At 46.5% G+C, this 26,275-nt stretch overlaps 1 protein-coding gene across 2 annotated transcripts in view; it reads left to right on the plus strand.

Moving 5' to 3' along the window:
• WSCD2 (WSC domain containing 2) overlaps positions 1-26,275 on the plus strand; it is an 84,434-nt gene that overhangs the window by 55,615 nt on the left and 2,544 nt on the right. For both annotated transcript variants that reach the window (XR_014528119.1, XM_083511422.1), the window contains exons 5-8: positions 7,339-7,460; positions 11,565-11,739; positions 14,418-14,582; positions 24,544-24,744. Coding sequence is in view for 1 of the 2 variants with exons in the window: in XM_083511422.1 (XP_083367548.1) it covers positions 7,339-7,460; positions 11,565-11,739; positions 14,418-14,582; positions 24,544-24,744 (663 nt within the window). In the remaining variant the exon portion in view is untranslated. The remainder of the gene's footprint in view (positions 1-7,338; positions 7,461-11,564; positions 11,740-14,417; positions 14,583-24,543; positions 24,745-26,275) is intronic.

Genomic DNA, 26,275 nt, shown 5'->3' on the forward strand with positions numbered 1-26,275 from the left:
TGCATGGTTTTGCCTTTAAGTGCAACCCCTGGAAGCATAAGACATACATAAGTTGCAGTCTTACTGTACAGTTACAAGGGTTGATGCTGGAGGAATAAGTTACCTTTCTATCTATTGACACCCCCACTGGTTCAGGTAACCAACAACAAGTGTTGTTGTGTTACTTCCAACACACACACACACACACACACACACACACACACACCAATGCTTTTCAAATTCAAAAATCGAAAGAGGAGCCCATTGGGTCTAACCTTAGTGACTGTTAACGATTGGTGGCCAGTGGCCATGAGAGATTAATTTTAGCTTTTGATTTGTGCAGAGTTCGTGAGAACTGTAGAATTCCCTCGAGAGAGAAAGATTGCTAAAGAGGGAGAGATCAATAGTGGAGAGCTGTGGTTTGGCATAAAAGCGGCGAAAGAGGAGCTATGGCAGCTTGCTTAGAAATATTCCGGATGTTGGTGACAGATGCAATTTTCCAAATGACAGGAATAAGAGTTTCTGTTGGCTTCATGGCTTATAGCCTGTTAAAGAACTTGGACAAATAAATTGGAAGGGGGTCAGTTTTTTCTTCATTATATTTATTTATTTTCTATACTAAAATTAACATTGCTTAAAATATAAATATAAATTAAATCCCCCATTAATAATGATGATAATGATGATGATTATGATAATTTCATTGTTTATACCCCACCCATCTGGCTGGGTTTCCCCAGCCACTCTGGGCAGCTTCCAGCAAAATACAAAAAATAATAATAAAATGTCAGACATTAAAAACTTCCCTGAGCCTTCAGATGTTTTCTAAAAGTTGTGTAATTCTTTATCTCCCTGACATCTGATTGGTGGGCGTTCCACAGGGTGGGCACCATTACCGAAAAGGCCCTCTGCCTGGTTCTCTGCAACCTCACTTCTCGCAGGGAGGGAACCGCCAGAAGGCCCTCAGCGCTGGACCTCAGCTGAATGATGCGGGTGGAGCCGTTCCTTCAGGTATACTGGACTGAGGCAGTTTAGGGCTTTAAAGGTCAGCACCAACACTTTGAATTGTGCTCAGAAACATACTGGGAGCCAATGTAGGTCTTTCAGGACCAGTGTTATGTGAGCTCAGCAGCCGCTCCCAGTCACCAATGTAGTTGCTGCATTCTGGATTAGTTGTAGTTTCCGAGTCACCTTCAAAGGTAGCCTTTGAACAGGATTTCAGGATTCAGAATACATTTCTTCAAAGCACAATATACTCTACAAGAATCTTCCATTTAACACAATATTCAATCTACTATATAAATATACTCTCGGGGAGTGCCTGTTGCAGCCCAGAAATCAGTAGAAACCCCAAAATATTGTGTGTGTTTTTAAAAAACCAAATAATAATAATAATAATAATAATAAATTTTATTTATATCCCGCCCTCCCCAGCCGAAGCCGGGCTCAGGGTGGCTAACAACACTAAAATAGTGCAACATTATAAAAACATCAAAGAATTAATTAAAATCAAAATTGATGGCAACCATAAACTAAAGTATTGTAAAGATTGCCAAAGGAGGGAGTCAGGCTGCGCCCTGACCAAAGGCCTGGTGGAACAGCTCTGTCTTGCAAGCCCTGCAGAAAGATGTCAAGTCCTGGAGGGCCCTTGTCTCTTGTGACAGAGCGTTCCACCAGGTTGGAGCCGCAGCCGAAAAAGCCCTGGCTCTAGTTGAGGCCAGCCTAACCTCTCTGAGGCCTGGGACCTTCAAGATGTTTTTATTTGAAGACCGTAAGTTCCTCTGTGGGGCATACCAGGAGAGGCGGTCCCGTAGATACGAGGGTCCTAGGCCGTATAGGGCTTTGAAGGTTAAAACCAGCACCTTAAACCTGATCCTGTACTCCACCGGGAGCCAGTGCAGCTGGTATAGCACCGGATGAATGTGATCCCGCAGCGAAGACCCCGTAATAGTGTCTGTCAGGTGGCTGTTGCGGTTGCTCAAGAATAACCAGGCAAGACTCCAAACCTGTGATTTACAGGTTTTATTTTGGTGCAAACTATTTACAGTGAAGAGCTCCAAAGCTCATGTCTGGCTCAATCGCTAGCAGAATCCGGGAGTGGTCCTTTTTTGGACCTCCCCTAACATAAGTGTTTCATTACCCCAAGCCTTCTTCTTCCCTCTTTGATCCTTAGACTACTGCGCAGGATGGGTGATGGTAAGGGCGTGTTTGCCTCCTGTCCGGCTTGCCCAGGAGTGGTGTTAAGGTCCTTGCATCCTCTGGTCCTTGCACCTCTTCCCCACCTGGAGATGGTGCTTCCCTCCTCCCCGGAAGAGGAACTAACTGCTACGCAAGATTTTTGGAGGCTCCCTGTAACACAACTGCCCTTCTATTTCTCGCCTCTGAGCCAATGGAAGTTCCCTGACAGTGTCATTTGTGAGTTTTGACCATCACACCAAAAAAATGGGTGAAGTCATACCACAGACTCATTTTGTTCCGTTGTCTTAAATCAAAGCAGCACCCAGTATCCATAGGTTTCTGCAGTGACTCTCTGCTTGTGGAATGCTCTCCCCAGTGAGACTCCACTGACACCTTCATTACAAATCTTTAGGCAACAGGCAAAAACATTTCTCTTCTCCCAGGCCTTTAATTAAACAATTAATTAAACTGGGGGGGTATTGTATTTGTTTTGTTTTTTACCATGTTTCGTATTCTTGTGCTTTTATATTGTAAACCATCCTGTGATCCTCAGATGAAGGGCAGTATAGAAATTCAATAAAGAAGAATAAAAAACATTAACAAATACCTTCACCCCACCTCCATACCGAGTTTGGTGATGATATATTGTGAGTTGGCCAAACCTATGCCAAAGGACGGGTGAAGCCAAGCCAAATTCACGTTTTGGTCTGCCATCTTGATTCAAAATGGCACCCAAATATTGACAAAGTCCATTGCCTCCAGCTTGGGAATGCTTGTGCCAAGTCTGACGATGATATTGCTATTCTGCCTTGGTCAGGCGGTATCTGGTGTCCTGGTGTTCTGGGCACCACAATCTAAGAAGGGTGTTGGCAAGCTGGAGAGTGTGCAGAGGTGGGCAACCAAGAGGATCAAGGGACTGGAAACCAAGCCTTATGAGGAATGGCTGAAGGAGCTGGGCATGTTTAGCCTGGAAAAGAGGAGACTGCGAGGAGATATGAGAGCCATCTTCAAATATCTGAAAAGCTGTCACATGGAAGTTGAAGCAAAGTTGTTTTCTGCTTCTCAGGAAGGGAGAACCCAAACAAATGGAATCAAATGACAAGAAAGATTTCAACTGAACATTAGGAAGAACCTTCTGAGTGTTGGAGCTGTTCAACAGTTGGAACAGACCCCCTAGGAATGTTGTGGATTCTCAGTTGTTAGAATTTTTTTAATGGAGGTTGGATGGTCACCTGTAAAAGATCCTTTAGCTGTGATTCCTGTATCGCAGGGGGCTGAATTAGATTATCTTTGGGGGTCCTTCCAACTCTACGATTCCATGCTTTCAGTGGCGACTGAACCTATGCCCCCCAATGGGTGAAGCCATGCCAAAGAAATGTTTCAAGCCATCAGCTTGTTTCAAAATGACTCCTGGCGTCCAAACATTGATTATGACTGCCGTCCCTACCTTGGGAAGCTTTGTGCTAAGTTTGGCAATGATAACTTGAGAGGCAGCCAAACCTAAAGAGAACAGATGGACAAAACGCTTTCCAAAAATTTATAGTAGATAGTACTAATTTTTCTTTCACATCATTCTTTTTCTTCTTCTATCTCCTATGCCTGGAGCTGCCCAGGATTTTTTAGAAACTAAAAAATATTGTGTTTTTAAGTGGATAGTATAATTTGTGAGTTCCACCACACCAAAAATGGAGTAAAGTCATGTCAAAGCCACATTCCGGTCTGCCATCTTGAGTCAAAATAGCGCCTCGTATCCAAACATCAACATAGATCCCCATCCTCACCTCTGGGACCATCATGCTGACTTCGTTGATGTCTCAAGAGGTGGTTGAAACCTTGTGGGCAGTTCATACCAAAAGGATGTTTTGGATAACGGTCTTGATTCAAAATGGTGCCTGTAGTCCAAACAGTCACAAAGCCTGCCATCTCACCTCAGGAACTATTCTGCTAAGTTTGGTGACAATATCTCAAGAGGTGGCGAAACCGATGTCAAAAAATGGATGAAATCACCTCAAAGTCATGTTTTGATCCACCATTTTGATTCAAAATGTCAGCCAATGTCCAAACAGCAACAGGGATTACTGCCCCCCCCATCAACCTTCATACTAGGTTTGGGGAAGATATCTCAAGATATACAGGACACAGAGAAACTGCATTCCAAAATCTATGTTGTTGTTGTTGTTGGTGGTGGTGGTGGTGGTGTTTAGTCGTTTAGTCGTCTCCGACTCTTCATGACCCCATGGACCAGAGCACGCCAGGCACTCCTGTCTTCCACTGCCTCCCACAATTTGGTCAAACTCATGCTGGTAGCTTTGAGAACACTGTCCAACCATCTCGTCCTCTGTCGTCCCCTTCTCCTTGTGCCCTCCATCTTTCCCAACACCAGGGTCTTTTCCAGGGAGTCTTCTCTTCTCATGAGGTGGCCAAAGTATTGGAGGACAGCTTCACGATTTGTCCTTCCAGTGAGCACTCAGGGCTGATGTCCTTCAGAATGGATAGATTTGATCTTCTTGCAGTCCATGGGACTCAAGAGTCTCCTCCAGCACCATAATTCAAAAGCATCAATTCCACAGTGATCAGCCTTCTTTATGGTCCAGCTCTCACTTCCATACATCACTACTGGGAAAACCATAGCTTTAACTATACAGACATTGGTCGGCAAGGTGATGTCTCTGCTATTTTTCTCTTCCAAAAATTTTATTCGTTTTTACAATATCAATGACAAACAAAAACACAAAACAAACAAAACATAACAAACATAAATCATAACCTTATTGAAAAGAACAGTTATTTACTTTGTAAAATGACTTCCTCGTTTCCCCTTAGTAGAATTTCATTGCATATCCTTATAACGGTTTTCCAAATTCCAATTTTGATACCCTTTAATTTAAACATTAACATCTTTAAATCTTCTCCTTCTTGTATTAAACATATTATTTTATCAGTTAACATAAATACAGTCCTAAGCCCAATAAGTATCTGAAAGCTATTTCCAGTTAGTTTAGCTTAACAAATTTAGCTAAATACGGTAATCATTAAATTTCTTCCATTCTTCGTGATGTTCCTCCTCCTTCTGGTCGCAGACTCTTCCGGTTAGAGCGGCTAGCTCTCTGCTTTTTAAGATGCTCCAAAATCTATAGCAGAATCAAAATCAAAATCAAAATGATTCAGTGAATTCGATCCACATTTCGTTTTCTTTAATTCATCTAACCCTTCTTCAGTTGATCCTGTTTCCCCTTTTAAAAGACCAAACCATTTTATATGGAGTTGGAACTGTTCTACCAGATTCCTGGCTATTTTAAAAATCAACAGATGCCAGAGTGCCAAAAACTGTCTGACTTTCTTTGATCTCTCATTTGAAGAAAGGTATTTGCCAAATTTTACAAAACCAATATTCTAGATTTGTGAGCTTTTATTATTATTATGATTTTGAATGGGGTCAATTTTCAACATATTAGTACATCTTAAAAGACCAGGAAAATGGTAATTGAAAACTTCTCGTATCAGTGGATCAATAAATCCTAGGTAATTTAAAAAAAACAAAACAAAACCAGAAATTAACCTACGATGCAATCCTTTGGTGTCTGCTTACATCCCAGTAACCCACAGGATTTTTCACATCTCCCTCTAGAGATGTGCAGTGACCCAAATATTCACCTTGCATTTATAGCATCTGAATGAAGCCTAATCTATTTTGGATCTGCTCTGTCATTCCAGTTCGAGTGGTCATTTGGGTTAAATCTGCAAAGAGGACTTTCAAATATTATTTCAGGAAGCCTTGATAGAGTTGGTTTGGTTAACTCATGAAGCAGTGGCTTGGTTTGTAGAAAGGCAGTCCAGATGTTTTGGGACCACAACTCCCATCAGTCAGGGAGGATGTGAGTTGTAGTTCAGCAACATCTGGAAGACAGCACATTGACCAACACTGGCACATGGGCACCATAGTCCTGTTTGGGTTGGAAGAAACAGGGAGTGTCAAGAGGTATTCTGAAACATAGGGCTAAAGGTTGCCCACCCATGGCCCACAAGTGGGTGGGTGGAAAACTCTGTCAGGGAGGAAATGGTTGGCTTTGTCACATGATCTCCTGGTTGGTTTCAAATGTATTTTTTGTATGTTGTGATGGTGGGTGTGGGGCTCAATGCTTGATCACATAACATTGGTCTTGAAAGACCAGTACGTTTCCAAGCACAATTCAAAGTGTTGATGTTGACCTTTAAAGTCCTAAATGGCCTCGGTCCAATATACCTGAAGGAGCATCTCCACCCCCATCATTCTACGCAGACACTGAGATCCAGTGCCGAGGGCCTTCTGGCAGTTCCCTCATTGCGAGAAGCCAAGTTACAGGGAACCAAGCAGAGGGTCTTCTCGGTAGTGGCACCCGCCCTGTGGAATGCCCTCCCCCCAGATGTCAAAGAGAACAACAACTACCAGACTTTTAGAAGACATCTGAAGGCAGCCCTGTTTAGGGAAGCTTTTAATGTTTGATGCATTACAGAATTTTAATATTTTGTTGAAAGCCGCCCAGAGTGGCTGGGGAAGCCCAGCCAGATGGGCGGGGTATAAATAATAAATTATTGTTGTTATTATTATTATTATTATTGAGAAACACAACTTCGAAGTCCCCCAAGAGCCTTGCTGGGTCAGGCCCATGGCTTTTCTCCAGCCAGAACTCAGTTCTAGCACCTCTGAGGTGGGCACCATTGCCATTACAGTGGTACCTCTGGTTACGTACTTCATTCATTCCGGAGGTCTGTTCTTAATCTGAAACTGTTCTTAACCTGAAGCACCACTTTAGCTAATGGGGCCTCCCTCTGCCACCACACCGCCGCCACGCAATTTCTGTTCTCATCCTGAAGCAAAGGGAGGGATTATTTCTGGGTTAGTGGAGTCTGTAACCTGAAGCGTATGTAACCTAAAGCATATGTAACCCGAGGTACCACTGTATAAGAGAAAAAAGGAGGCGTTCATGGTGAGTTCCAGCACCTCTTTTCCTAGAAATGACGATCTGGGCTGAGCTAGATGATCAGGCTGACAAATCCTGGAAATCCTGTTCAAACGCTCAATTTCAAAGGACGCTTGCCAGCACATTTTGGGAATCCTGCAGGACCATCTGTGCCTTTGACTTTGGGAGCTCAGCCATTAAATACTTCCTTCCTTCCACTTCTCTCTCCTCTCCTGGTTAGACGGCAGCGCCATATTCCGCGGATGCTTCCGCCGGCCGGATAACATCTCCTTGGCTTTGCCGGTGAGCAGGGTCATGAGAAACATGTCTGTGGACCGGTGCGTTGACTTCTGCACGGGAAAGGTAAGCTAGCCAAGAGATGAAGGATGCTGTGCCCCAACATCCTAAGTTTGGGTCACAAGCCCTCCAGTGTGACCAAGGATTGGAACCCAAGGGGTATGATCTTGCAGATAGAAGGAGGAGACTGTCAGTGATTGGCTGCATACAGAGGAGGGAGCCACCAGCTTAGGAACCCCCAAGTGGAGAAGTCTCAGAGGCAGGATTTAGGTTCGACTCAAAATAGTTCTTGAGGGTCTTTTGAGCTTTATTTACAATCAAATCATTTCTCAGTAAAGCATCATTCATCCGCCATCTCAAAGAACCCTGCAGAGACAATTTTAATTCTGTCAACACCGCAAGAACAAGTCCTTGGGCAAATCTCAGATTTAGTCACTCACTCTTGGGGTCAAGTCTTTAGTTAACCATATATAGTCCTGGCGACTGCACGATAGATTTGTATCTGAAAAAATGTAAAATCTTTCTCCATTGGATTCCTCAATCTCCATATGTCTATCAGATCAAAATTGTCCACCATCTCGAAAAACGTCTTTGGTAGCCTCCTGTCATTAGTAAGTTTTTGCCTTTGGGTTCTATCCATCATTGTTGAGATTACGCCGTTCAAATCCCCCATCAAGACAATAATTTTGTAATCCAAATAGTCCATAAGAGTGGCCTGTAGATTTTTTAAAAATTCTGACCTGCCCTCATTTGGTGCATAGATTCCAAGCACCAAAAGCTTTTCAACTTGTACTGTCAATTCCACTGCAACATATATTCCAACATCATCCTTCAAGATCATTTTGGGATTGAATTTCTCTTTAACATAAATCACAAGGGGACATAGCTGTCAACTTACAGATTTGAAAATAAGGGACCAGCAGCCTTGAAAATAAGGGACCAGCAGCCAAAATAAGGGACCTGCAGCCTCACCTGTTCCAGGCACTCCAGTCTTCCTGTCCTCCTGCAGTCTGGTCAAACTCATGCTGGTAGCTTCGAGAACACTGTCCAACCAACTTTGTAACCTGAGGTTCAACTGAATAGAATCTGAATCACATGCACCACAAGGCCTATGCAGCCTCAACTTAAGATGGCTCCCTGGCCTGGCTTTGCACTGCAAAGTTTACAGCAGCACGTGCAACAAAATGGCGTCCAGCATTCAAAAACCCCCTCAGCTTGCATTAACTAGCCACACACAAGGCATGCAAGCTCCACCCCCCAGTCGTTCTTAGACTTCTTATTGGGTGAGCAACACAGCCAAGCAACACAGTTGAAGTCTCCCTCCTCCCTGGCCAGCAGGGAGGGAGGGAGAGGAGCTGCTTCCTTTGAAATTTAAGGGACATCATTTAAGGGACATTTAAGGGACATCCATCAATAAGGGACAGCAGCGGGACATGGCACTGGAATAAGGGACTGTCCCTTCAAATAAGGGACACTTGACTGCTATGCAAGGGGAGAAGAAATAATAGAAACTGTAAGAGTGATCAGGAGACAACAAATCCTATTGAACTCAGTTGGACTTAGTTCTGAGTAAAATGCTTAGGATTGCCATGTAAGGCTGCCCAGTCTTGACCCAGTTACTTGGGAGCAAGCACCATTGAATACAGTGGGACTTCCTTCTGAGTAGACAGTGTAAATCTCCATTTACAACAAAGGAATCAACACTCCCTGTGTTTCCTAAGAAACGGCTGGCTGTGGAAGCATGGGAGTTGAAAATTTAAAGTGGATTGGTGACCTTTTCCTTCTAAATTATAGGAAGACCTTCACAGTTTCCTTCATTTTGGTGCAGGTATTCTCACACCCCCTGTAGAAACAGGACTCTGTTTCTGCACCTACACACACCACTTTTGATTGTTCTCCAAGAAAACCGGAAAAAGGAAAGCGGAGGCAGCTTTTGTAATTCCAGGACTATCCCTGGCAAATTGGGAGATGTTGTAAACAAAAATCTGCCCTTTTACCTTATGGGGTATCCTACACAGTTTAGGAATCAAAATGGTTCCAGGTTGGCCTTCCTGTGCTGATCTATGTACGTGCTTGGTTGGTACACTTATGAACATTAACATATATCTAAGACCATAAAATTCCTATCACAGAGACTTGGAGAGTATGAGTTTCATGGCCAAATGGGGATTTGAACCCTGGTCTTCCACACCCCACCATGGACTATCTCTGCTTTCTTACGGCACACAGTTTGGGCCTTGCCCCTGCTGTTGTCAGCCAGCTCTCTGAGGCGGCAACACAAACTCATTGTGGCGTGCCCTTTGATTAACCCAGCCTTGCTGCCTTCCTGGGTATTAAATTGCCTGTCAGGCCTCACCACGGCCTTCATAACTCTGCGTTTTAAGGCTCAAATGAGGGCACGGATGTCGTACTCCATGGGCTTTTAAGCGGCCTTCGTCCAGGTGACAAACTCGCGCATTATCCAACTGCCACTGGGCCGTGATTTTGAAAGGGGTGCCATAAGCCTGGCTGTATAACTCTTGACTGTAGTAAATAACTCCCTGACGGCAACAGCAATTTCCACACCACTGCTTTTGGGAAGGGAGAGATGAGGATATCCTCAACTCAGCTGTGCAGAAGTGGGGAAAGAAATCTGGTTTGCATTTGCAATGATGCAAACCTGCCTGGTCCACATTTCTGAGCAAAAACGCATCGACTCAACTGCACCTTCAAAATTTGCACTTCTGCAAATGTTTGCAATGCGTTATCCAGCCAACAAATGTGTGCAAAGAAGGAAGAAGGGGTACACACAAAGTGTACGTTTGTGAAAATTACCTCCAAAAATGCATTACTTATAGGGGGATGGCTTTCAAAAATGCATCTATTAGGGGAAATTGTGTGCAAAAAAAAATTTGCACATATCTGGAGGGAATGTGCAGGGAAGCAACCCTGTGAAATATACATATAATTTATTTTTTTCATAAAATTTATGTGCCTCTTGATTGTTAAAAAAAACCCCAAGTGGCTTACAAAAGGAAGAAAACTATCAAATAATCAGTAAGGTTAAGGTAAAGGGACCCATGACCTTTACAGTGGACCTTAACAAAATAAAAAAATTCCTTCCAGTAGCACCTTAGAGACCAACTAAACTTGTTACTGGTATGAGCTTTCGTGTGCATGCACACTATCTGCCAACCTAGCAGTTCGAAAGCACGTCAAAGTGCAAGTAGATAAATAGGTACCGCTCCGGCAGGAAGGTAAACGCTGTTTCTGTGCGCTGCTCTGGTTCACCAGAAGCGGCTTAGTCATGCTGGCCACATGACCTGGAAGCTGTACGCCGGCTCCCTCGGCCAATAAAGCGAGATGAGCACCACAACCCCAGAGTCGGTCATGACTGGACCTAATGGTCAGGGGTCCCTTTACCTTTTTAAGGTGCTACTGGAAGGAATTTTATTATTTTGTTTTGACTATGGCAGACCAACACGGCTACCTACATGTAAGTGGACCTTAAAATATTCTATATATTCAGTCCAGTCTTGTATAAACTTTTTTTTCATCTTGGTCCCAAATTTTCACAGTCGTCTTTGCCATTTTGGCATGGTCTATTATCTTAGATGGGACGCGGGTGGCGCTGTGGGTAAATCCTCAGCGCCTAGGGCTTGCCGATCACATGGTTCGAATCCCCACGGGGGGGTGAGCTCCCGTCTGCGGTCCCAGCTCCTGCCCACCTAGCAGTTTGAAAGCACCCCTGAAGTGCAAGTAGATAAATAGGTACCGCTTTCTAGTGGGAAGGTAAACGGCGTTTCCGTGTGCTGCGCTGGTGCTGGCTCAACAGAGCAGCTTCGTCACGCTGGCCACGTGACCCGGAAGTGTCTCCGGACAGCGCTGGCCCCCGGCCTCTTAAGTGAGATGGGCGCACAACCCTAGAGTCGGACACGACTGGCCTTCGGGCAGGGGTACCTTTACCTTTACCTATCATCTTAGTTATCCCTTCCTCCTTCATTGGTACATCCTCTTCTTTGCTTTGGCCTTCCAGAGGGACCACAACTTCCATCATCCTGCACCACTGGCCATTCTGGGGGCTGGACTAGATGACCCCCCGGAACCCTTCCAGGTCTAAAGTTCATGATTCTAACTGCACTCCTTCTCAAAGGCAATGCACAAAATTATTCTCCCCTGTTCTTCCACCAGGAATACCCACTCGCGGCACTGGCTGCCACCACCTGCCACTGCGGTTTCCCTACAACCCTCTTCACGTTGCACGAGAGGGAAGATGAGCAGCTCTGCTCCCAAAAATGCAGCGGGGAGGAATTCGAGAGCTGTGGCACCTCCAAGTATTTCATCGTTTATCAGACTCAAGTTCAAGGTAAGGTAAGGTAAAGGGACCCTTGACCATTAGGTCCAGTCATGGCCGACTCTGGGGTTGTGGCGCTCATCTCGCTTTACTGGCCGAGGGAGCCGGCGTACAGCTTCCGGGTCATGTGGCCAGCATGACTAAGCCGCTTCTGGTGAACCAGAGCAGCACAAGGAAATGCCGTTTACCTTCCCACCGGAGTGGTACCTATTTATCTACTTGCACTTTGAGGTGCTTTCGAACTGCTAGGTGGGCAGGAGCAGGGACCGAGCAACGGGAGCTCACCCCGTCGCGGGGATTCGAACCACCGACCTTCTGATCGGCAAGTCCTAGGCTCTGTGGTTTAACCCACAGCGCCACCCATGTCCCCTTAAGTTCAAGGTAGAGGGCTGCTTTGTATGGAAGTGATTTGCAGGAAGAAGGTTCCTTTCTCAACCCATCTGGCATCTGCGTAGGACTGGGGAATATCCCCAGCCCACCGCCGTCTGAATCCTTAGAGAGTCAATTGTTTGCTTTTTAAAAAAACAAAACAAAAAAACCCTCACCCCTTTATTTCTTTTAATTACCAAAGATATAAATTTCGCTTTGGAAGGAAACAGTAATTAGTTCCGGCTTCCATCAGATGGATAGCTCCATTGGTTAGATGCAGGAAACCGCTGTTTGACTTTTGCAAGAAGCGGTTGCCCGCTTCCTTTCTCCATTTCCCTCTCGTTCCCTTCTTCTTCTTCTTACTCTATTAACTCAGTTTGCTCTCTGGATTTGTTCATGCATTGTATTTCTATGTGTTCCATTCAGACCAATCTCCTTTTGGCTCTGTTGAAATGGATGTAAGACATTCACAATGAGTGCTGCGGATTTCAGGGGGAACAAAGTTCCAATAACTTAGGCAGCAAATCAGTGGCATAGCGTGGGTTGTCAGCACCCGGGGCAAGGCAAGTAATTTGCGCCCCCTAACCCGTGGATTTTAGCACTCGAGTGCAAGCACGCCCCCCCCCCAGATGTTGCGCCCGGCCCCCCTGCACCCCCCACGCTACGCCACTGGGGCTGGGGGCAAGCGAAGGAGCCAAGGACCCCCCCCAAAGGCTCAGCAGGAATTTATTAAATTTATTATTTGCGGAGCCCCCGCGGGCCGAGTCAGCCGAATCCGCCTCCCCTCGGGCGCCTCCCCGCCCCCTCCTCTCCTTTGGCTGTAGGTGGAGCTCCAGATCCGGGCTTGGCGAGCGCCTCTCCTCCTCCCGGCCGGGTCCGGGGACTTCCAGCCGTGCTCCGTCCTCGCCCCCCCCCCCGCGGCTGAGACTTGCGCTGAGAGCCGGAGCCAGCGGTGCCCCCTTCTGCCAAGAGACCCTCGCCCGCCCGCCGGCTTCCTCTCGGAGGGTTTTGGGGAGTGCAGGGCACGGCGAGGCCCCTCGGAGCTCTCCTCCCTCCCAGTCGGCAGAAGCAGCCGCCGCCTGTGGCTGGGCCAAGGGGGTGGCGGCGGCGGCGGGGTGCAGAGGCTGCCCGTGCCCGGCCAGGCGTCGGTGGCGGCGTCGGTGCTGCTGCAGCGGCTGCTCCTCCTGCGAGCAGTGAGTGGAGTGCAGCCACAGTGGCGGCAGGGGGCGCGCACGCTGGGGCGCAAGGCTGGCGGTGGCGGCGGGGAGCCCGGCGGAGGAAGGAACTTGTCCCTTCCCTCTGGACTCGCGCCCCCCCCCCAGATGTTGTGCCCGGTGCGGCTGGCACCCCTGGCACCCCCCACGCTACGCCACTGCAGCAAATCCTATGCATACTGTTACTTGCACCCCAGTATGTATGTATGTGTGTATGTATGTATACGTACATACCCCGCCCATCTGGCTGGGATTCTCCAGCCACTCTGGGCAGCTCCCAACAGAAGATTAAAAACATGATAAAACATCAAACATTTAAAACATCCCTAAACAGGGCTGCCTTCAGATGTCTTTAAAAGTCAGATAGTTGCTTATTTCCTTGACATCTGATGGAAGCGCGTTCCACAGGGCAGGTGCCACTACCAAGAAGGCCCTCTCCCTGGTTCCCTGTAACTTGGCTTCTCACAGTGAGGGAACTGCCAGAAGGCCCTCGGAGCTGGACCCCAGTGTCTGGGCTGAACAATGGGAGTGGAGACGCTCCTTCAGGTATACTGGGCCGAGGCCTTTTTGGGCTTTAAAGGTCAGTACTGACACTTTGAATTGTGCTTGGAAACGTAGTAGGAGCCAATGTAAATCTTTCAGGATCAATGTTATATGGTCTTGGCGGCCACTCCCAGTTACCAGTCTAGCTGCCACATTCTGGATTAATTGTAGTTTCCTGGTCATTTTCAAAGGTAGCTCCATGTAGAGAACATCGCAGTAGTCCCTCCATCGGCCTTCATTCCAAGTAAACCAACCCACTGGTAGGTGCAAGAACCCCTAGTGTCTCTTGCCACTCAGAGATTGGGGTGCATACAACAATACGTTTTTAATTTTATTGTGAAATCACTTTATAGGAAGTGGTTTCTGAATGAAAAAATAATAAAGAAACTAGCAGAGAAAGGCGGGGTCTTTTTGGTGTTGTCCCCTCACTTTTAGGATTCCCTCTCCAGGGAGATGTCCAAGGCCTCCTCTTGATTTACTTGGTGTTTTGTGCACTTATTCACTCCCAGTGACCGCAGGATCCCTCCATTCCTAGCTAACGCCTTCGTTTTGATCTGCTCACAGATAACCGCTGTATGGACCGGAGATTTTTAACGGCTCGGGCCAAGCAGTTTGTTGCCCTTGCAAGCTTTCCTGGGGCCGGCAATACCTGGGCAAGGCACCTCATTGAACTGGCAACAGGTTTCTACACTGGCAGCTACTACTTCGACGGCTCTCTTTATAACAAAGGTGAGAGGGGAGCACTTGTTTTATTTTGGAATTTATTGGTGTTTTTAATATAAAAAGAATCAGGAAGGGGGTGGGGGCTGAAACCCTTTCCTGTAGTGAATCCTCATCTGCAGCATCCATTCGAAACATTATGATAATACTTTAAACAGTCATGGCTTCCCCCAAAGAATGCTGGGAGTTGTAGTTTGTGGTAGTGAGAGTTGTTAGGAGGCCCCTGTTTTCCTCCCAGAGCTGCAATTCCCAGAGTAGTTTAACTATCAGTCGCTCTTCCCAGATAACTCTGGGAATTGTAGTTCTTGTAAGGGAAATAAGGGTTTCCTAAGAAATCTTTTGAATGATGGTGCTGGAGGAGACTCTTGAGAGTCCCATGGACTGCAAGAAGATCAAACCTCTCCATTCTGAAGGAAATCAGCCCTGAGTGCTCACTGGAAGGACAGATCCTGAAGCTGAGGCTCCAATACTTTGGCAACCTCATGAGAAGAGAAGACTCCCTGGAAAAGACCCTGATGCTGGGAAAGATGGAGGGCACAAGGAGAAGGGGATGACAGAGGACGAGATGGTTGGACAGTGTTCTTGAAGCTACCAACATGAGTTTGACGAAACTGCGGGAGGCAGTGGAAGACAGGAGTGCCTGGCGTGCTCTGGTCCATGGAGTCACGAAGAGTCGGACATGACTAAACGACTAAACAACAACAAGAACAAAGAAATCTCAGCACCCTTAACAGGCCACAGCTCCCAGGATTATCCCAGCCATGACTATCTATGGTCTCTTGAACACTCTTGAACAGCTCTTATTGTCAACAAGTTCTTCCTGCTGTTTAGGCAGAATTTCCTTTCTTGTCAGTTGAAGCCACTGGTTTGGGTCCTACCCTCCAGAGCAGAAGAAAACAAGCTTGCTCCTCCTCCCAGGGCTGAGAGCCACTGTGAAACAGGCTGACTTCAGACCCTTTTATGTGAATTGCGATCGGTTGCCTGGAAACTAACTGCGATACTCCCTTGGAAGTTCTGCATCATCAGAGCTTTAAAATATCCATGGTATACAAAAGCAGATCAGTTAACAAGAGGAGTCTTCCTGGGGAACCAGGGGGGGAAATCCTCAAGGCCAACTCAGAATACCAAAGAAAAGCCCCATTACATCAATCAATCTCCGATAATCTCCCAGAGAGGCGAGGAATGTGCAGAGACTCGGCTTATTGGCACAGTCAGGGCCAGCTACATGCAGCTTGTTTGTGACCATAAAACCAGCTAGGAAGAGCAGGGAGCAGGATTAACAGCCTTAAACAGAGACATGCAAATTGAGAAGAATATCTCTGGAAGCGTGTCTATTAGGTTTAATAGGAATGGAAATCAAAATGGGAGACCAAAATCTGTTCATGTATGCTACGGCCGCTGCAAGAACCCTCCTGGCCCAAAGATGAAAAACACAAGACATACCAACCATCCAGGAGTGGCAGATGAAGTTGACAGAATATGCAGAACTTGCCAAATTGTCAGGGAGGATCCGGGACCAGGAAGACCAAAGATACCAAAATTTATTGAATATTTAAAGGAGAATTGTAAAGAGGTCAAGACACTAGCAGGATTGACATAATACCTTCAGTGTATAATAGTACTATTGTGAGAATGATGTGCGTGATAGAAAGGGTTAAATATACCAATTGCAGGGAGGGAGGGGAGTCGCGACTCGGCAGAGTCAAAGGGAATGTATGGCATTAATATGGTTTGTTGGAAAAGAATATATAAGGAAAACAATAAAAATTTACTTGGGGAAAAAAAGAGAGAAGTAAGAATATCTTCAGATCCTGGTGTGAAAGAGGCCAAATGTTTTGGGGAGTGGGGAGCAGTCAGTTTAACCTCTCACACCCCCCCCCGGTATGTTTCTGTCAGGACTGCTCTCCAGTAACAGAGCTAAGCACAATGGTGATCACTCCAAGCATTTTAAAATTTGGTTAGGTTTGCATCTGCCCTCATCCACCTTAAAACAAACATTCCACATCAAAATACTTAGGCTAGAATAAATCACAGGTGCTTAGCATCTGTGTTTCCAGGTGTGTTACTTGGTTTCCAGAAGTTCCAGCATACAAGTCTCCATATATCGGCAGTAAAATGAAAATGAAAAAAAAAAAAGGTTCAAAATGACTTAAAAAGAAAAGTACTTGGTTTCCTTACAAAAAGGTTCATACAGTCTTTGGGTTAGCAAAGATCCAGGCTGTAAAATCTTCCTTTTATATACCATTTGACAGTTAAAAAGAACAAAGCCTCAAAGTGGTTTACAAAAAAGGTAAAGCAATAAAATTATCAGTTGTTTTAAAAATAGCAACTTTTTAAAACATACAAATAATAATCAGATAACCCAAAACCCGATTAAAACACACACCAGCTTTTTACATATCTGGGTAGGCCTATTTGAACAAAAAATGTTTTAAGCAGATTCATAGTTCTCCCCCTCTCTATTTTATCCTCATTACAACCCTGAGAGGTAGGTTAGCTGAACAGACCAAACTCACTCAGTGAGCTTCAAAGCTGTATTGGGTGTTCCATGACATCACAGCAGCAGCACCAATGGCTGGAGAGCGTCACGGGAGAGAAGGGTCAGGTGACAGCTTTCGGCTTCAGTTGTGAGTGGAGAGAGAGAGAGAGAGATGAGTTGGGTTTTCTTAAGACTCCTCCAGCTCAGTCATAATCTTATGACAAAGCTGGTCATTTCACCCCAAGTCTTCCTACTGTTTGAGAAGACTCCCTGGCAGAGCAGTACAGTAAATCTCTCTTACACACAGGCACTCTGCTTCCTTGGGCAAGAAAGAAATCTATTACAAACGGGCCTTTCTCCAGAGCAAATACTGCAGCTTTTTGGAAATAATGCAGCACATTTCTCTGTCATGTGTGATTGTATGCTTTGGGTTGGATCATCATGTTTCTCCTTGCCCTCGCTGATTCAGAGGCCATCTATCTTTCCGTTCCTGTGGGAAATTATTTACAGAGTTAATATTTCATGGGCAACAAGATCATCCTTTACTTCTCCCCCTAAGGCGGTTTAAGGGACAGGAACAAGGCAGCCCACGTGAATGAAAGGTTAGCAGAGGAAATTCCTCACTGTAACAGGGAAGGTTACCATTCTATTCTGTCTCAGGCAGACCACACCTGGAGCCCAGTTTCCAGTTCTGGTCATCCCAGTTTAAGGAGGACCAGCTGGAATGTGTACAGAGGAGGGCAACCAAGATGGTGAAGCATCTGGAAACTAAGCCATATGAGGAATGGTCGAGGGAGTGGCAGATGTTTAGCCTATGGTTACCAGATGTCCTCATTTCCCGGGGACAGTCCCCGGATTTACAAATCTGTCCCCGGACAAAATCCGTCCCCGGAATGTCCCCAGATTTCATTTAATGTCCCCGGATTTATATTTTAAGTGTTGTAGATTTATTAGTAGGGAATGAATGTTGCGTGATTGGTTCAACGGCACAAGACACATCATATGGGGACTTCCGGAGAGGCAAAATGGTGGGCGCCACAGCAGCGGGCAGCTCCTGAAGCCAGCCAGAGCCAAATGCGCTACCAGGCTGGCTCTGGGCTGCTGAGACTGCCACTGCTGGGGGGGGGGAACCAGGGATGCCCGGCACATCAACTGGGGGAACCACTGACCCCACCCCCACATCCCAAATTGAGCCGGGAGCGAGAGCACCCAGCCACCTGGCCAACTGCCCAGCGATGTTCCAGGGCCAGGAAAGCCCCGGAGCCGATGGAGGGAGAAGGAGAAGGAAGAGAGAGAAGGAGAAAAAAGAGGGGAGCCCTGACCTTGTCACGCCGCTGCTGCCACTAAAGAGGAGAGGTAGGAGAGCACCGGGAGAGCAAGGACACGTGGCTGAACCCAGGCCCGACCCAAGCCTACTGTACGTCGGCTAGCGCTCCAAGAGAGCAGGCTGGGACCCAGAGGAAGGTTGCACGACAGAGGAGACCACAGAAGAGAAAATATTACTTCTTTTTTTTAAAAAAATAACTTTTTAAAAATAACTTTTTTTTTCTCTTTTCAAAAAAAGGTGTCCCTGGATTCTTTGAAAAAAAAATCTGGTAACCTTAGTTTAGCCTGGAAAAGAGGAGACTGCAAGGAGATACGAGAGCCATATTCTAATATCCGAAGGGCAGTCACATGGAAAACAGAACAAGCTTGTTTCCTCCTGCCCCAGACAGTGAGACCTGAACCAATGGTTAAGAAAAAAGATTTCAGTTAAACATCAGGAAGAACTTCCTGACAGTAAGAGCTGTTTGGCAGTGGAACAGACTCCCTCAAAAGAGGTGGACTCTCATTTCTTGGAGATTTTGAAGAGGGATGGCCATTTCCCAGGGATTTTTTAGTTGTGATTGCTGTATTACAGGAGATTGGACCTTGGGGGTACCTTCCAACATAATAATAATAATAATAATAATAATAATAATAATAATAATAATAATAAATAATACCCTGCCCATCCGGCTGGGTTTCCCTAGCCACTCTGGGCAGCTTACAGCAAATAAAAATAAAATAAAACATTAGACAGTAAAAAATTTCCTGATACATGGTTGCCTTCAGATGTCATCTAAAAGTGAAATAGTTGTTTATTTCCTTGACATCTGACAGGAGGGCGTTCCACAGGGCGGGTGCCACTACTGAGAAGGCCCTCTGCCTGGTTCCCCACAACCTTGCTTCTCACAGGGAGGGAACTGCCAGAAGGAGCTTGTCCCCAGTGTCTGGGCTGAATGATGGGAGTGGAGACGCTCCTTCAGGTATACTGGGCCAAGGCCGTTTAGGGCTTTAAAGGTCAGCACCGACACTTTGAATTGTGCTCGGAAACGTCCTGGGAGCCAATAATCCTATGAGTCTATGACATGTACCTGCAAAGTCAGAGGCTATGCTCCGTCTCCACAGTCAGAGCTTGTCCAGTGGCTGGAAACCACAGGAGAAGAGTGGGCTTTTGTGCTCGGATCTCGCTTGCTGGTTTCCCCACAGGCATCTGGATGGTCAGTGTGGTGTAGTGGTTAAGCGCGGTAGACTCATAATCTGGTGAACCGGGTTTGCGTCCCCGCTCCTCCACATGCAGCTGCTCTGCACACATGCAGACTTCTCTGAAGTCTCTCAGCCTCACTCACCTCAAAGAGTGTTTGTTGTGGGGGAGGAAGGGAAAGGAGGTTGTTAGCCGCTTTGAGACTCCTTAAAGGTAAAGGGACCCCTGACCATTAGGTCCAGTCGTGGCCGACTCTGTGGTTGCAGCGCTTATCTCGCTTTATTGGCCAAGGGAGCCGACGTACAGCTTTCGGGTCATGTGGCCAGCATGACTAAGCCGCTTCTGGTGAACCAGAGCAGCACACAGAAACGCTGTTTACTTTCCCACTGGAACGGTACCTATTTATCTACTTGCACTTTGACGTGCTTTCGAACTGCTAGGTTGGCAGGAGACTGCTTAGGGTAGTGATAAAGTGGGATATCAAATCCAAACTCCTCCTCCTCCTCCTCCTCCTCCTCCTCCTCCTCCTCCTCCTCCTCTTCTTCTTCTTCTTCTTCTTCTTCTTCTTCTTCTTCTTCTTCTTCTTCACTGTGAGAATTGGATGTTGACCTAGATGGACCACTGGCCTGATCCAGCACAGCTCTTCTTATGTTCTTATTTGTTAACCATCAGTCTTGCGTTACGTGCCCCGTGCAGCTCACTGCCAGCGGGTATTATAAAACCCAAGAGTTACTTATTCCCGGTGGTAATAAAAGTCATTGTAATGCTACGTGATAGCAGTAATGATGACTCGTAATGAAGCACTGAAATTAATACCTGGCATATATGCAACCCAATCCTATGTATGCCCACTCAGAAGTCAGTCCTATTATGTTCCTTAATTTGGGCTGATTGCACAGTTTGCAGCCTATGTGACAACAACAACGAAGATTTACAGTTATTTATTTAGAATTAGAATGTATAGCTATTATATTCGTATATGAGCACTACTGTCACATCCATTCCAGTCCGGCTTCCGCGCTGGTCATGGGACCGAGACGGCTCTGGTCGCCCTAACAGATGATCTCTGCAGGCAGCTGGATCGAGGCGGGTCGGGGCTGCTGATTCTTCTAGACCTGTCAGCAGCCTTTGACATGGTCGATCACGAACTCCTGGACCACCGCCTTGCCGACGTGGGGATCCAGGGCACAGTCCTTCAATGGCTGCGCTCGTTTCTCTCTGGTCAGGGACAGAGGGTGGCGCTTGGGGGGGGAATTGTCATCGCGCCACTCCTTGGTGTGTGGAGTGCCTCAGGGTGTGATATTCTCCCCGATGCTTTTTAACATCTTTATGCGCCCCCTTGCCCAGCTTGTCCAGAGTTTTGGGCTGGGTTGCCATCAGTATGCCGATGACACCCAACTCTATCTGTTGATGGATGGCCATCCTGACTCGGCCCCAGACATACTGACCAGATGTTTAGAAGCTGTGGCCGGATGGTTACGTGGAAGCCGGTTGAAGTTAAATCCTTCGAAGACAGAGGTCCTCTGGCTGGGACGGGACGATATGGGATTGGGGGGCAACTCCCATCTCTTGTGGGGGTGCAATTAGTGCCAGCACCGTCCGTTAAGAGTTTGGGTGTAATCTTCGATACCTCCCTCTCTATGGAGGCGCAGATTACAGCTATAACAAAGGCGGCATTTTTTCATCTCCGCCAAGCTAAGCAGTTGGCCCCTTATCTTTCTCGCCCTGACCTAGCCACTGTGATCCACGCGACGGTCACCTCCAGACTGGATTATTGTAACTCGCTCTCCTGGTATGCCCCACAGAGGAACCTACTGTCTGCAAATAAAAACATCCTGAAGGTCCCAGGCCACAGAGAGGTTAGGCTGGCCTCAACTGGAGCGAGGGCTTTCTCGGCTGCTGCTCCAATCTGGTGGAACGCTCTGTCACAAGAGACTAGGGCCCTGTGGGACCTGACATCTTTCCGCAGGGCCTGCAAGACAGAGTTGTTCCACCAAGCCTTTGGTCAGGGCGCAGCCTGACTCCCTCCTCTGGCAACCTGCACAGAATTTTGCTTAACGGTTGCCATTAATTTGATTTTAATTAATTTTTATAATGAAATGTTTTTAGAATGTTGGATTATTTGATTGTTTGATTATTTGATTGTTGTTAGCCGCCCTGAGCCTTGGCTTCGGCTGGGGAGGGCTGGATATAAGTACAATTTCTTATTATTATTATTATTATTATTATTATTATTATTATTATTGCTATGAGATTAAACCTATGGAACTCATTGCCACACGATAATTGTGGTGGCCAATCATTATGACTGTTTGCTTCTGCTGGCCAGATATCAGAGATGGTAGCTGGTGGTTGTTTGTTCTGAGCCAGTCTCCGCTTACCTCGCTGGGTCAAAGCATATCCGAGCAATGAGCAAAGTAGCTGCCATGAAACTCTTTTGTGCATGTTCTAATTGAAAGAAGCAAATTACATGTATGTAATTAATATCTTGTATCTCCTGCCATCTGATCTCTCCCCGTTGGCTAGAAATAGTAGCTAGCATGGGTTAGTGTCCCAATCTGTCCTCCCTCCCAACATCGCTGAGCTTTGTCAGTCTTTGACTGTGTTGACTGAGAGCCAAACAGATGGTTTTCAGATGAAATTGTGCTGACAGATGCCCACTGTCTGCCACAAAGGAAACTGGTTACTTGGCTAACTGATGGAGGAATTGCAAAGGGAGTCCTGTCCACCCCTCAATTGAAGGGATGCTCAACCAGGGCTTCGTTCGCCTTAAATGTCACTTGCAGAGAAGCTGGACCCTCACAAGGAAGCAGGTCAATGCAGGGAGGCAGGATGCAGAACATTCCAGGTGTCCAGAGGTTGGAGCCTTCAGGACCCTGGAAAGCTCCAGAGAAGCAGAGGTGTTGCCCCAGCAAAGGGAAGGAACAAACCTTATGAGGAATGACAGAGGGAGTTGGGGATGTTTAGCCTGGAAAAGAGCAGCCTGAGAGGTGACACGATAGCTATCTTCGTGGCCATATCTGAAAGCCTGTCCCAGGGAAGATGGAGCAAGTTTGTTTTTGGCTGCTCCAGAGGCTGAGACCCGAACCAATGGGTTCAAATCATCAGAAATGAGATGACAACTAAAATGTTAGGAAGAACTTCGTAAGAGTTGTTCAACAGTGGAACGAACTACTTCAGAGGGGGGTGGACTCTCTTTCACTGGAGCTTTCAAAGCAGAGGTTGGATGGCCACCTGTTAGCGATTCTTTAGTTGTGATTTCTGCACCGCGGGGGGTTGGACTAGATGGTTCTTGGGATTCCTTCCGGTGGAGTATAGGGTCATGTTCAAGGTGCTGATCTTGACCTTTAAAGCCCTTTGTGGCTTAGGCCCCTCGTATTTACAGCGCCGCTTCTCTTGGTATGCCCCGCAGAGGACCTTAAGGTCCATGAATAACCATAGTTTAGAGGTCCTGGGCCCTAAGGAAGTCAGACTATCCTCCACCAGGGCCAGTCCTTTTCAGTGATGGCTCCGACCTGGTGGAATGCTCTGTCTCATGAGACTAGGGCCTTCCAGGATTTAACCTCCTTCCGTCGGGCCTGTAAGACAGAGCTATTCCACCTGGCCTTTAATTTGAATTCAGCCTGATCTTTTATTTCTCTTCCCTCCCCCTCCACTTTTATGAAGATTACCTGCTCTGAGACCCCACAGCTAATTCTCCCCTGTCCTCCTTGCTGGCCCAAGTAGGACCAATTCAGCCAGCTAGCCCTGGTGACTATCTAATGCTTATTAGATGGATTTCCCCCAAATTGATTTCTGAACTTTGAATTTTATTGTTGTTCATGTTTTTATACTGTATTTTATGCTGCTTTTATAATTAAGTGTTTTAAATTTGTTGTTAGCCGCCCTGAGACCAGTTTTTGAACTGGGAAGGGTGGGGTATAAATAAAAATTATTATTATTATTATTATTATTATTATTATTATTATTATTATTATTCCAACTCCACAGTTCTATGATTCACCTAAGCCCCAAAGTACCAGGTGATGGATCTCATGTCACCTCTTAGTCCCCTATTCTCCAGACTAAACATCCCCAACAGACCATTCCTCTGTTTCTCTGGAATGTGGCATGAGGCCATCACCTTCTGTTCAGCTATTGTGGCATTGGGTGCCCCCTCACACACCCCAGTTTCTCTTCTTTCTTTAATGAACAAACTGCTATAAAGCCTCAAGATGAACCATCTGTGGAGAGAGACAAAGGCCATTTGACATTAATGGGCAGGATGGTTACAGATGTTGGCTGGTTGGCTTTTCAAATGTTTCTCCTCACTTTAAGAATTCTCGCCAGAGCTCCTCTCTCTATCTCTCTGCCTCTCTCTCTCTCACACGCATGCACACAAACCACCGTTTTCTGAGTTATGAGGCCCATTGAAATGTCTTAGCCAGGAAGACACCATTGAAACAAATCTCTTTGACCCTCACTGCGTTTGGCCCTGTTGGGCGGTGGTAAGGGAGAAAAGGATTTGTGTTTGTAAGGAGCCACAAAGATGTCAAGGAGAACGCAGGAAAATCAGCTGGTCGGAGATAGCAGAGACAACAATGCTGAGAATTAGGGAAGGTGTGGGCTTTACGGACATTTAGAGCAGGGGTCAGCAAACATTTTCAGCAGGGGGCCGGTCCACTGTCCCTCAGACCTTGTGGGAGGCCAGATTATATTTTTTTGAGGTGGCGATAAACGAATTCCTATGCCCCACAAATAACCCAGAGATGCATTTCAAATAAAAGGACTCATGTAAAAACACGCTGATTCCCGGAACATCCGTGGGCCGGATTTAGAAGGCGACTGGGCCCTGGGCCTTAGTTTGCCTACCCATGATTTAGAGGGTAAGCTGTTTGTTGGGTCTTCTTTCATTCTTCCTCTTCAGCTTTACTCCATCTTCCCATATTTGTCCCTAGAGCTCATTCTTTGCTCTTCCTTTTCCTCCCCCCCACCCCCCACAACAGGGTTCAAAGGTGAACGGGACCACTGGCGAAGTGGGAGGACAATCTGCATCAAAACTCACGAGAGCGGGCAGAAGGAAATCGAGGCGTTTGATGCAGCTATCTTGCTGATCCGCAACCCCTACAAAGCGCTCATGGCTGAATTCAACCGGAAATATGGAGGTCACATTGGGTTTGCTGCTCACGCCCACTGGAAAGGGAAAGGTAAATATGGGGATCCACCCCACCAGCTTCTATCTGCTTATTAAAAGATTATTTTTTTAACCTACCTTTTAGGGCACAGTGCCCTCACAAGGCGGCGTGACAAAACTCTCAAAAGCACACAAGCACAATGTCTGGCCATATTTACACCACATATGTAAAACACTATGGCCGGCATAGGGATGTGGGTGGCGCTGTGGGTTAAACCACAGAGCCTAGGACTTGCTGATCAGAAGGTCGGCGGTTTGAATCCCCGCGACGGGGTGAGCTCCCGTTGCTCAGTCCCTGCTCCTGCCAACCTAGCAGTTCGAAAGCACGTCAAAGGGCAAGTAGATAAATAGGTACCGCTCCGGTGGGAAGGTAAACAGCGTTTCCGTGCGCTGCTCTGGTTTGCCAGAAGTGGCCTAGTCATGCTGTCCACATGACCTGGAAGCTGTATGCCAGCTCCCTCGGCCAATAAAGCAAGATGAGCGCCGTAACCCCAGAGTCGTCTACGACTGGACCTAATGGTCAGGGGTCCCTTTACCTTTACCTTTACACTGTCAAATAACTGTATCATTGAATGCATCACCAAAGTTTCAACTATCCATGATATAGCCTTAGGCTTAGGGTTTTTGTTTCAGTGGAAGAATGCTGCAGAAATGTGGAGACCTGAAATTTAAGACTAAAAGAAAAATGGAGAGAGCTGCAATGAACGGATCCAACTGTCCCTGGTCAAGACACAAACTGAATGAATCCCTGCCCCATGTCTTGACCCTTGCAAGGGAATTTAAATAGATTGCCCTGCAGAACTGCACAAGTTCAGCCAAAAGAAATAAAACCAGACTGGTTGCACTCGCAACTCCAGGCTTTAAAATTGCACCTAGTCAGCTTCTTGCTGGGTTGCTGTAGCTGTCAGTTGTACTACCATGTGGTCAGATGGGCAGATCTTCGATGCCCACCCTAGTGCCAGACTGCAGACTTACCCTGCTCCCTTCCTTCCGATTACACTTTTCCTCCTGGCTCCCCCAAGCTTAAGTCTATGTGATTTTTACTTTATTAAAAAAAAAAAAAGTTCTGTGTTTTTGTTCCATGGCATTAATTTTATGATATCCCTTGGATCGGTTCCAAAGCAAAGTTTTATGTGATATGATTATGCAAGGTGAATTGTCCCGCTTCTGTTTAATGGAACAGAGAGTCCATTTAATAATTCAGAGGTGGGGGATAAAACACAGTTCAAGAGGATTAATAAGGGATGTGGGGAGGGGAGGGTGGACAAGGTTGTCTTTTCCTCAAGGAGGCGAAGACGAAAAGTTCAAGGGTCCAAACTTTTCCTGCACCGCAAATGAGGCATTGGGCCCGTTACAGTTGCAAACGGAATTCTGGCAGATTATATCTGGTTCATTATCCATTTTATCACCCGATTTTAATGTGAGGATCAATTAGCAGGAAACCTCAGGGGTAATTGAAAGATTTCCTCTCCTTTTCTAAAGCAAGGGAGCATGTTTAACTGAGCCCAGGACCTGGTGGCCAACGGAGCAGCTTGCTAATGAGA

Source organism: Podarcis liolepis (assembly GCF_965112155.1).
Source record: "Podarcis liolepis genome assembly, chromosome: 7".
NCBI lineage: Eukaryota > Metazoa > Chordata > Lepidosauria > Squamata > Lacertidae > Podarcis > Podarcis liolepis.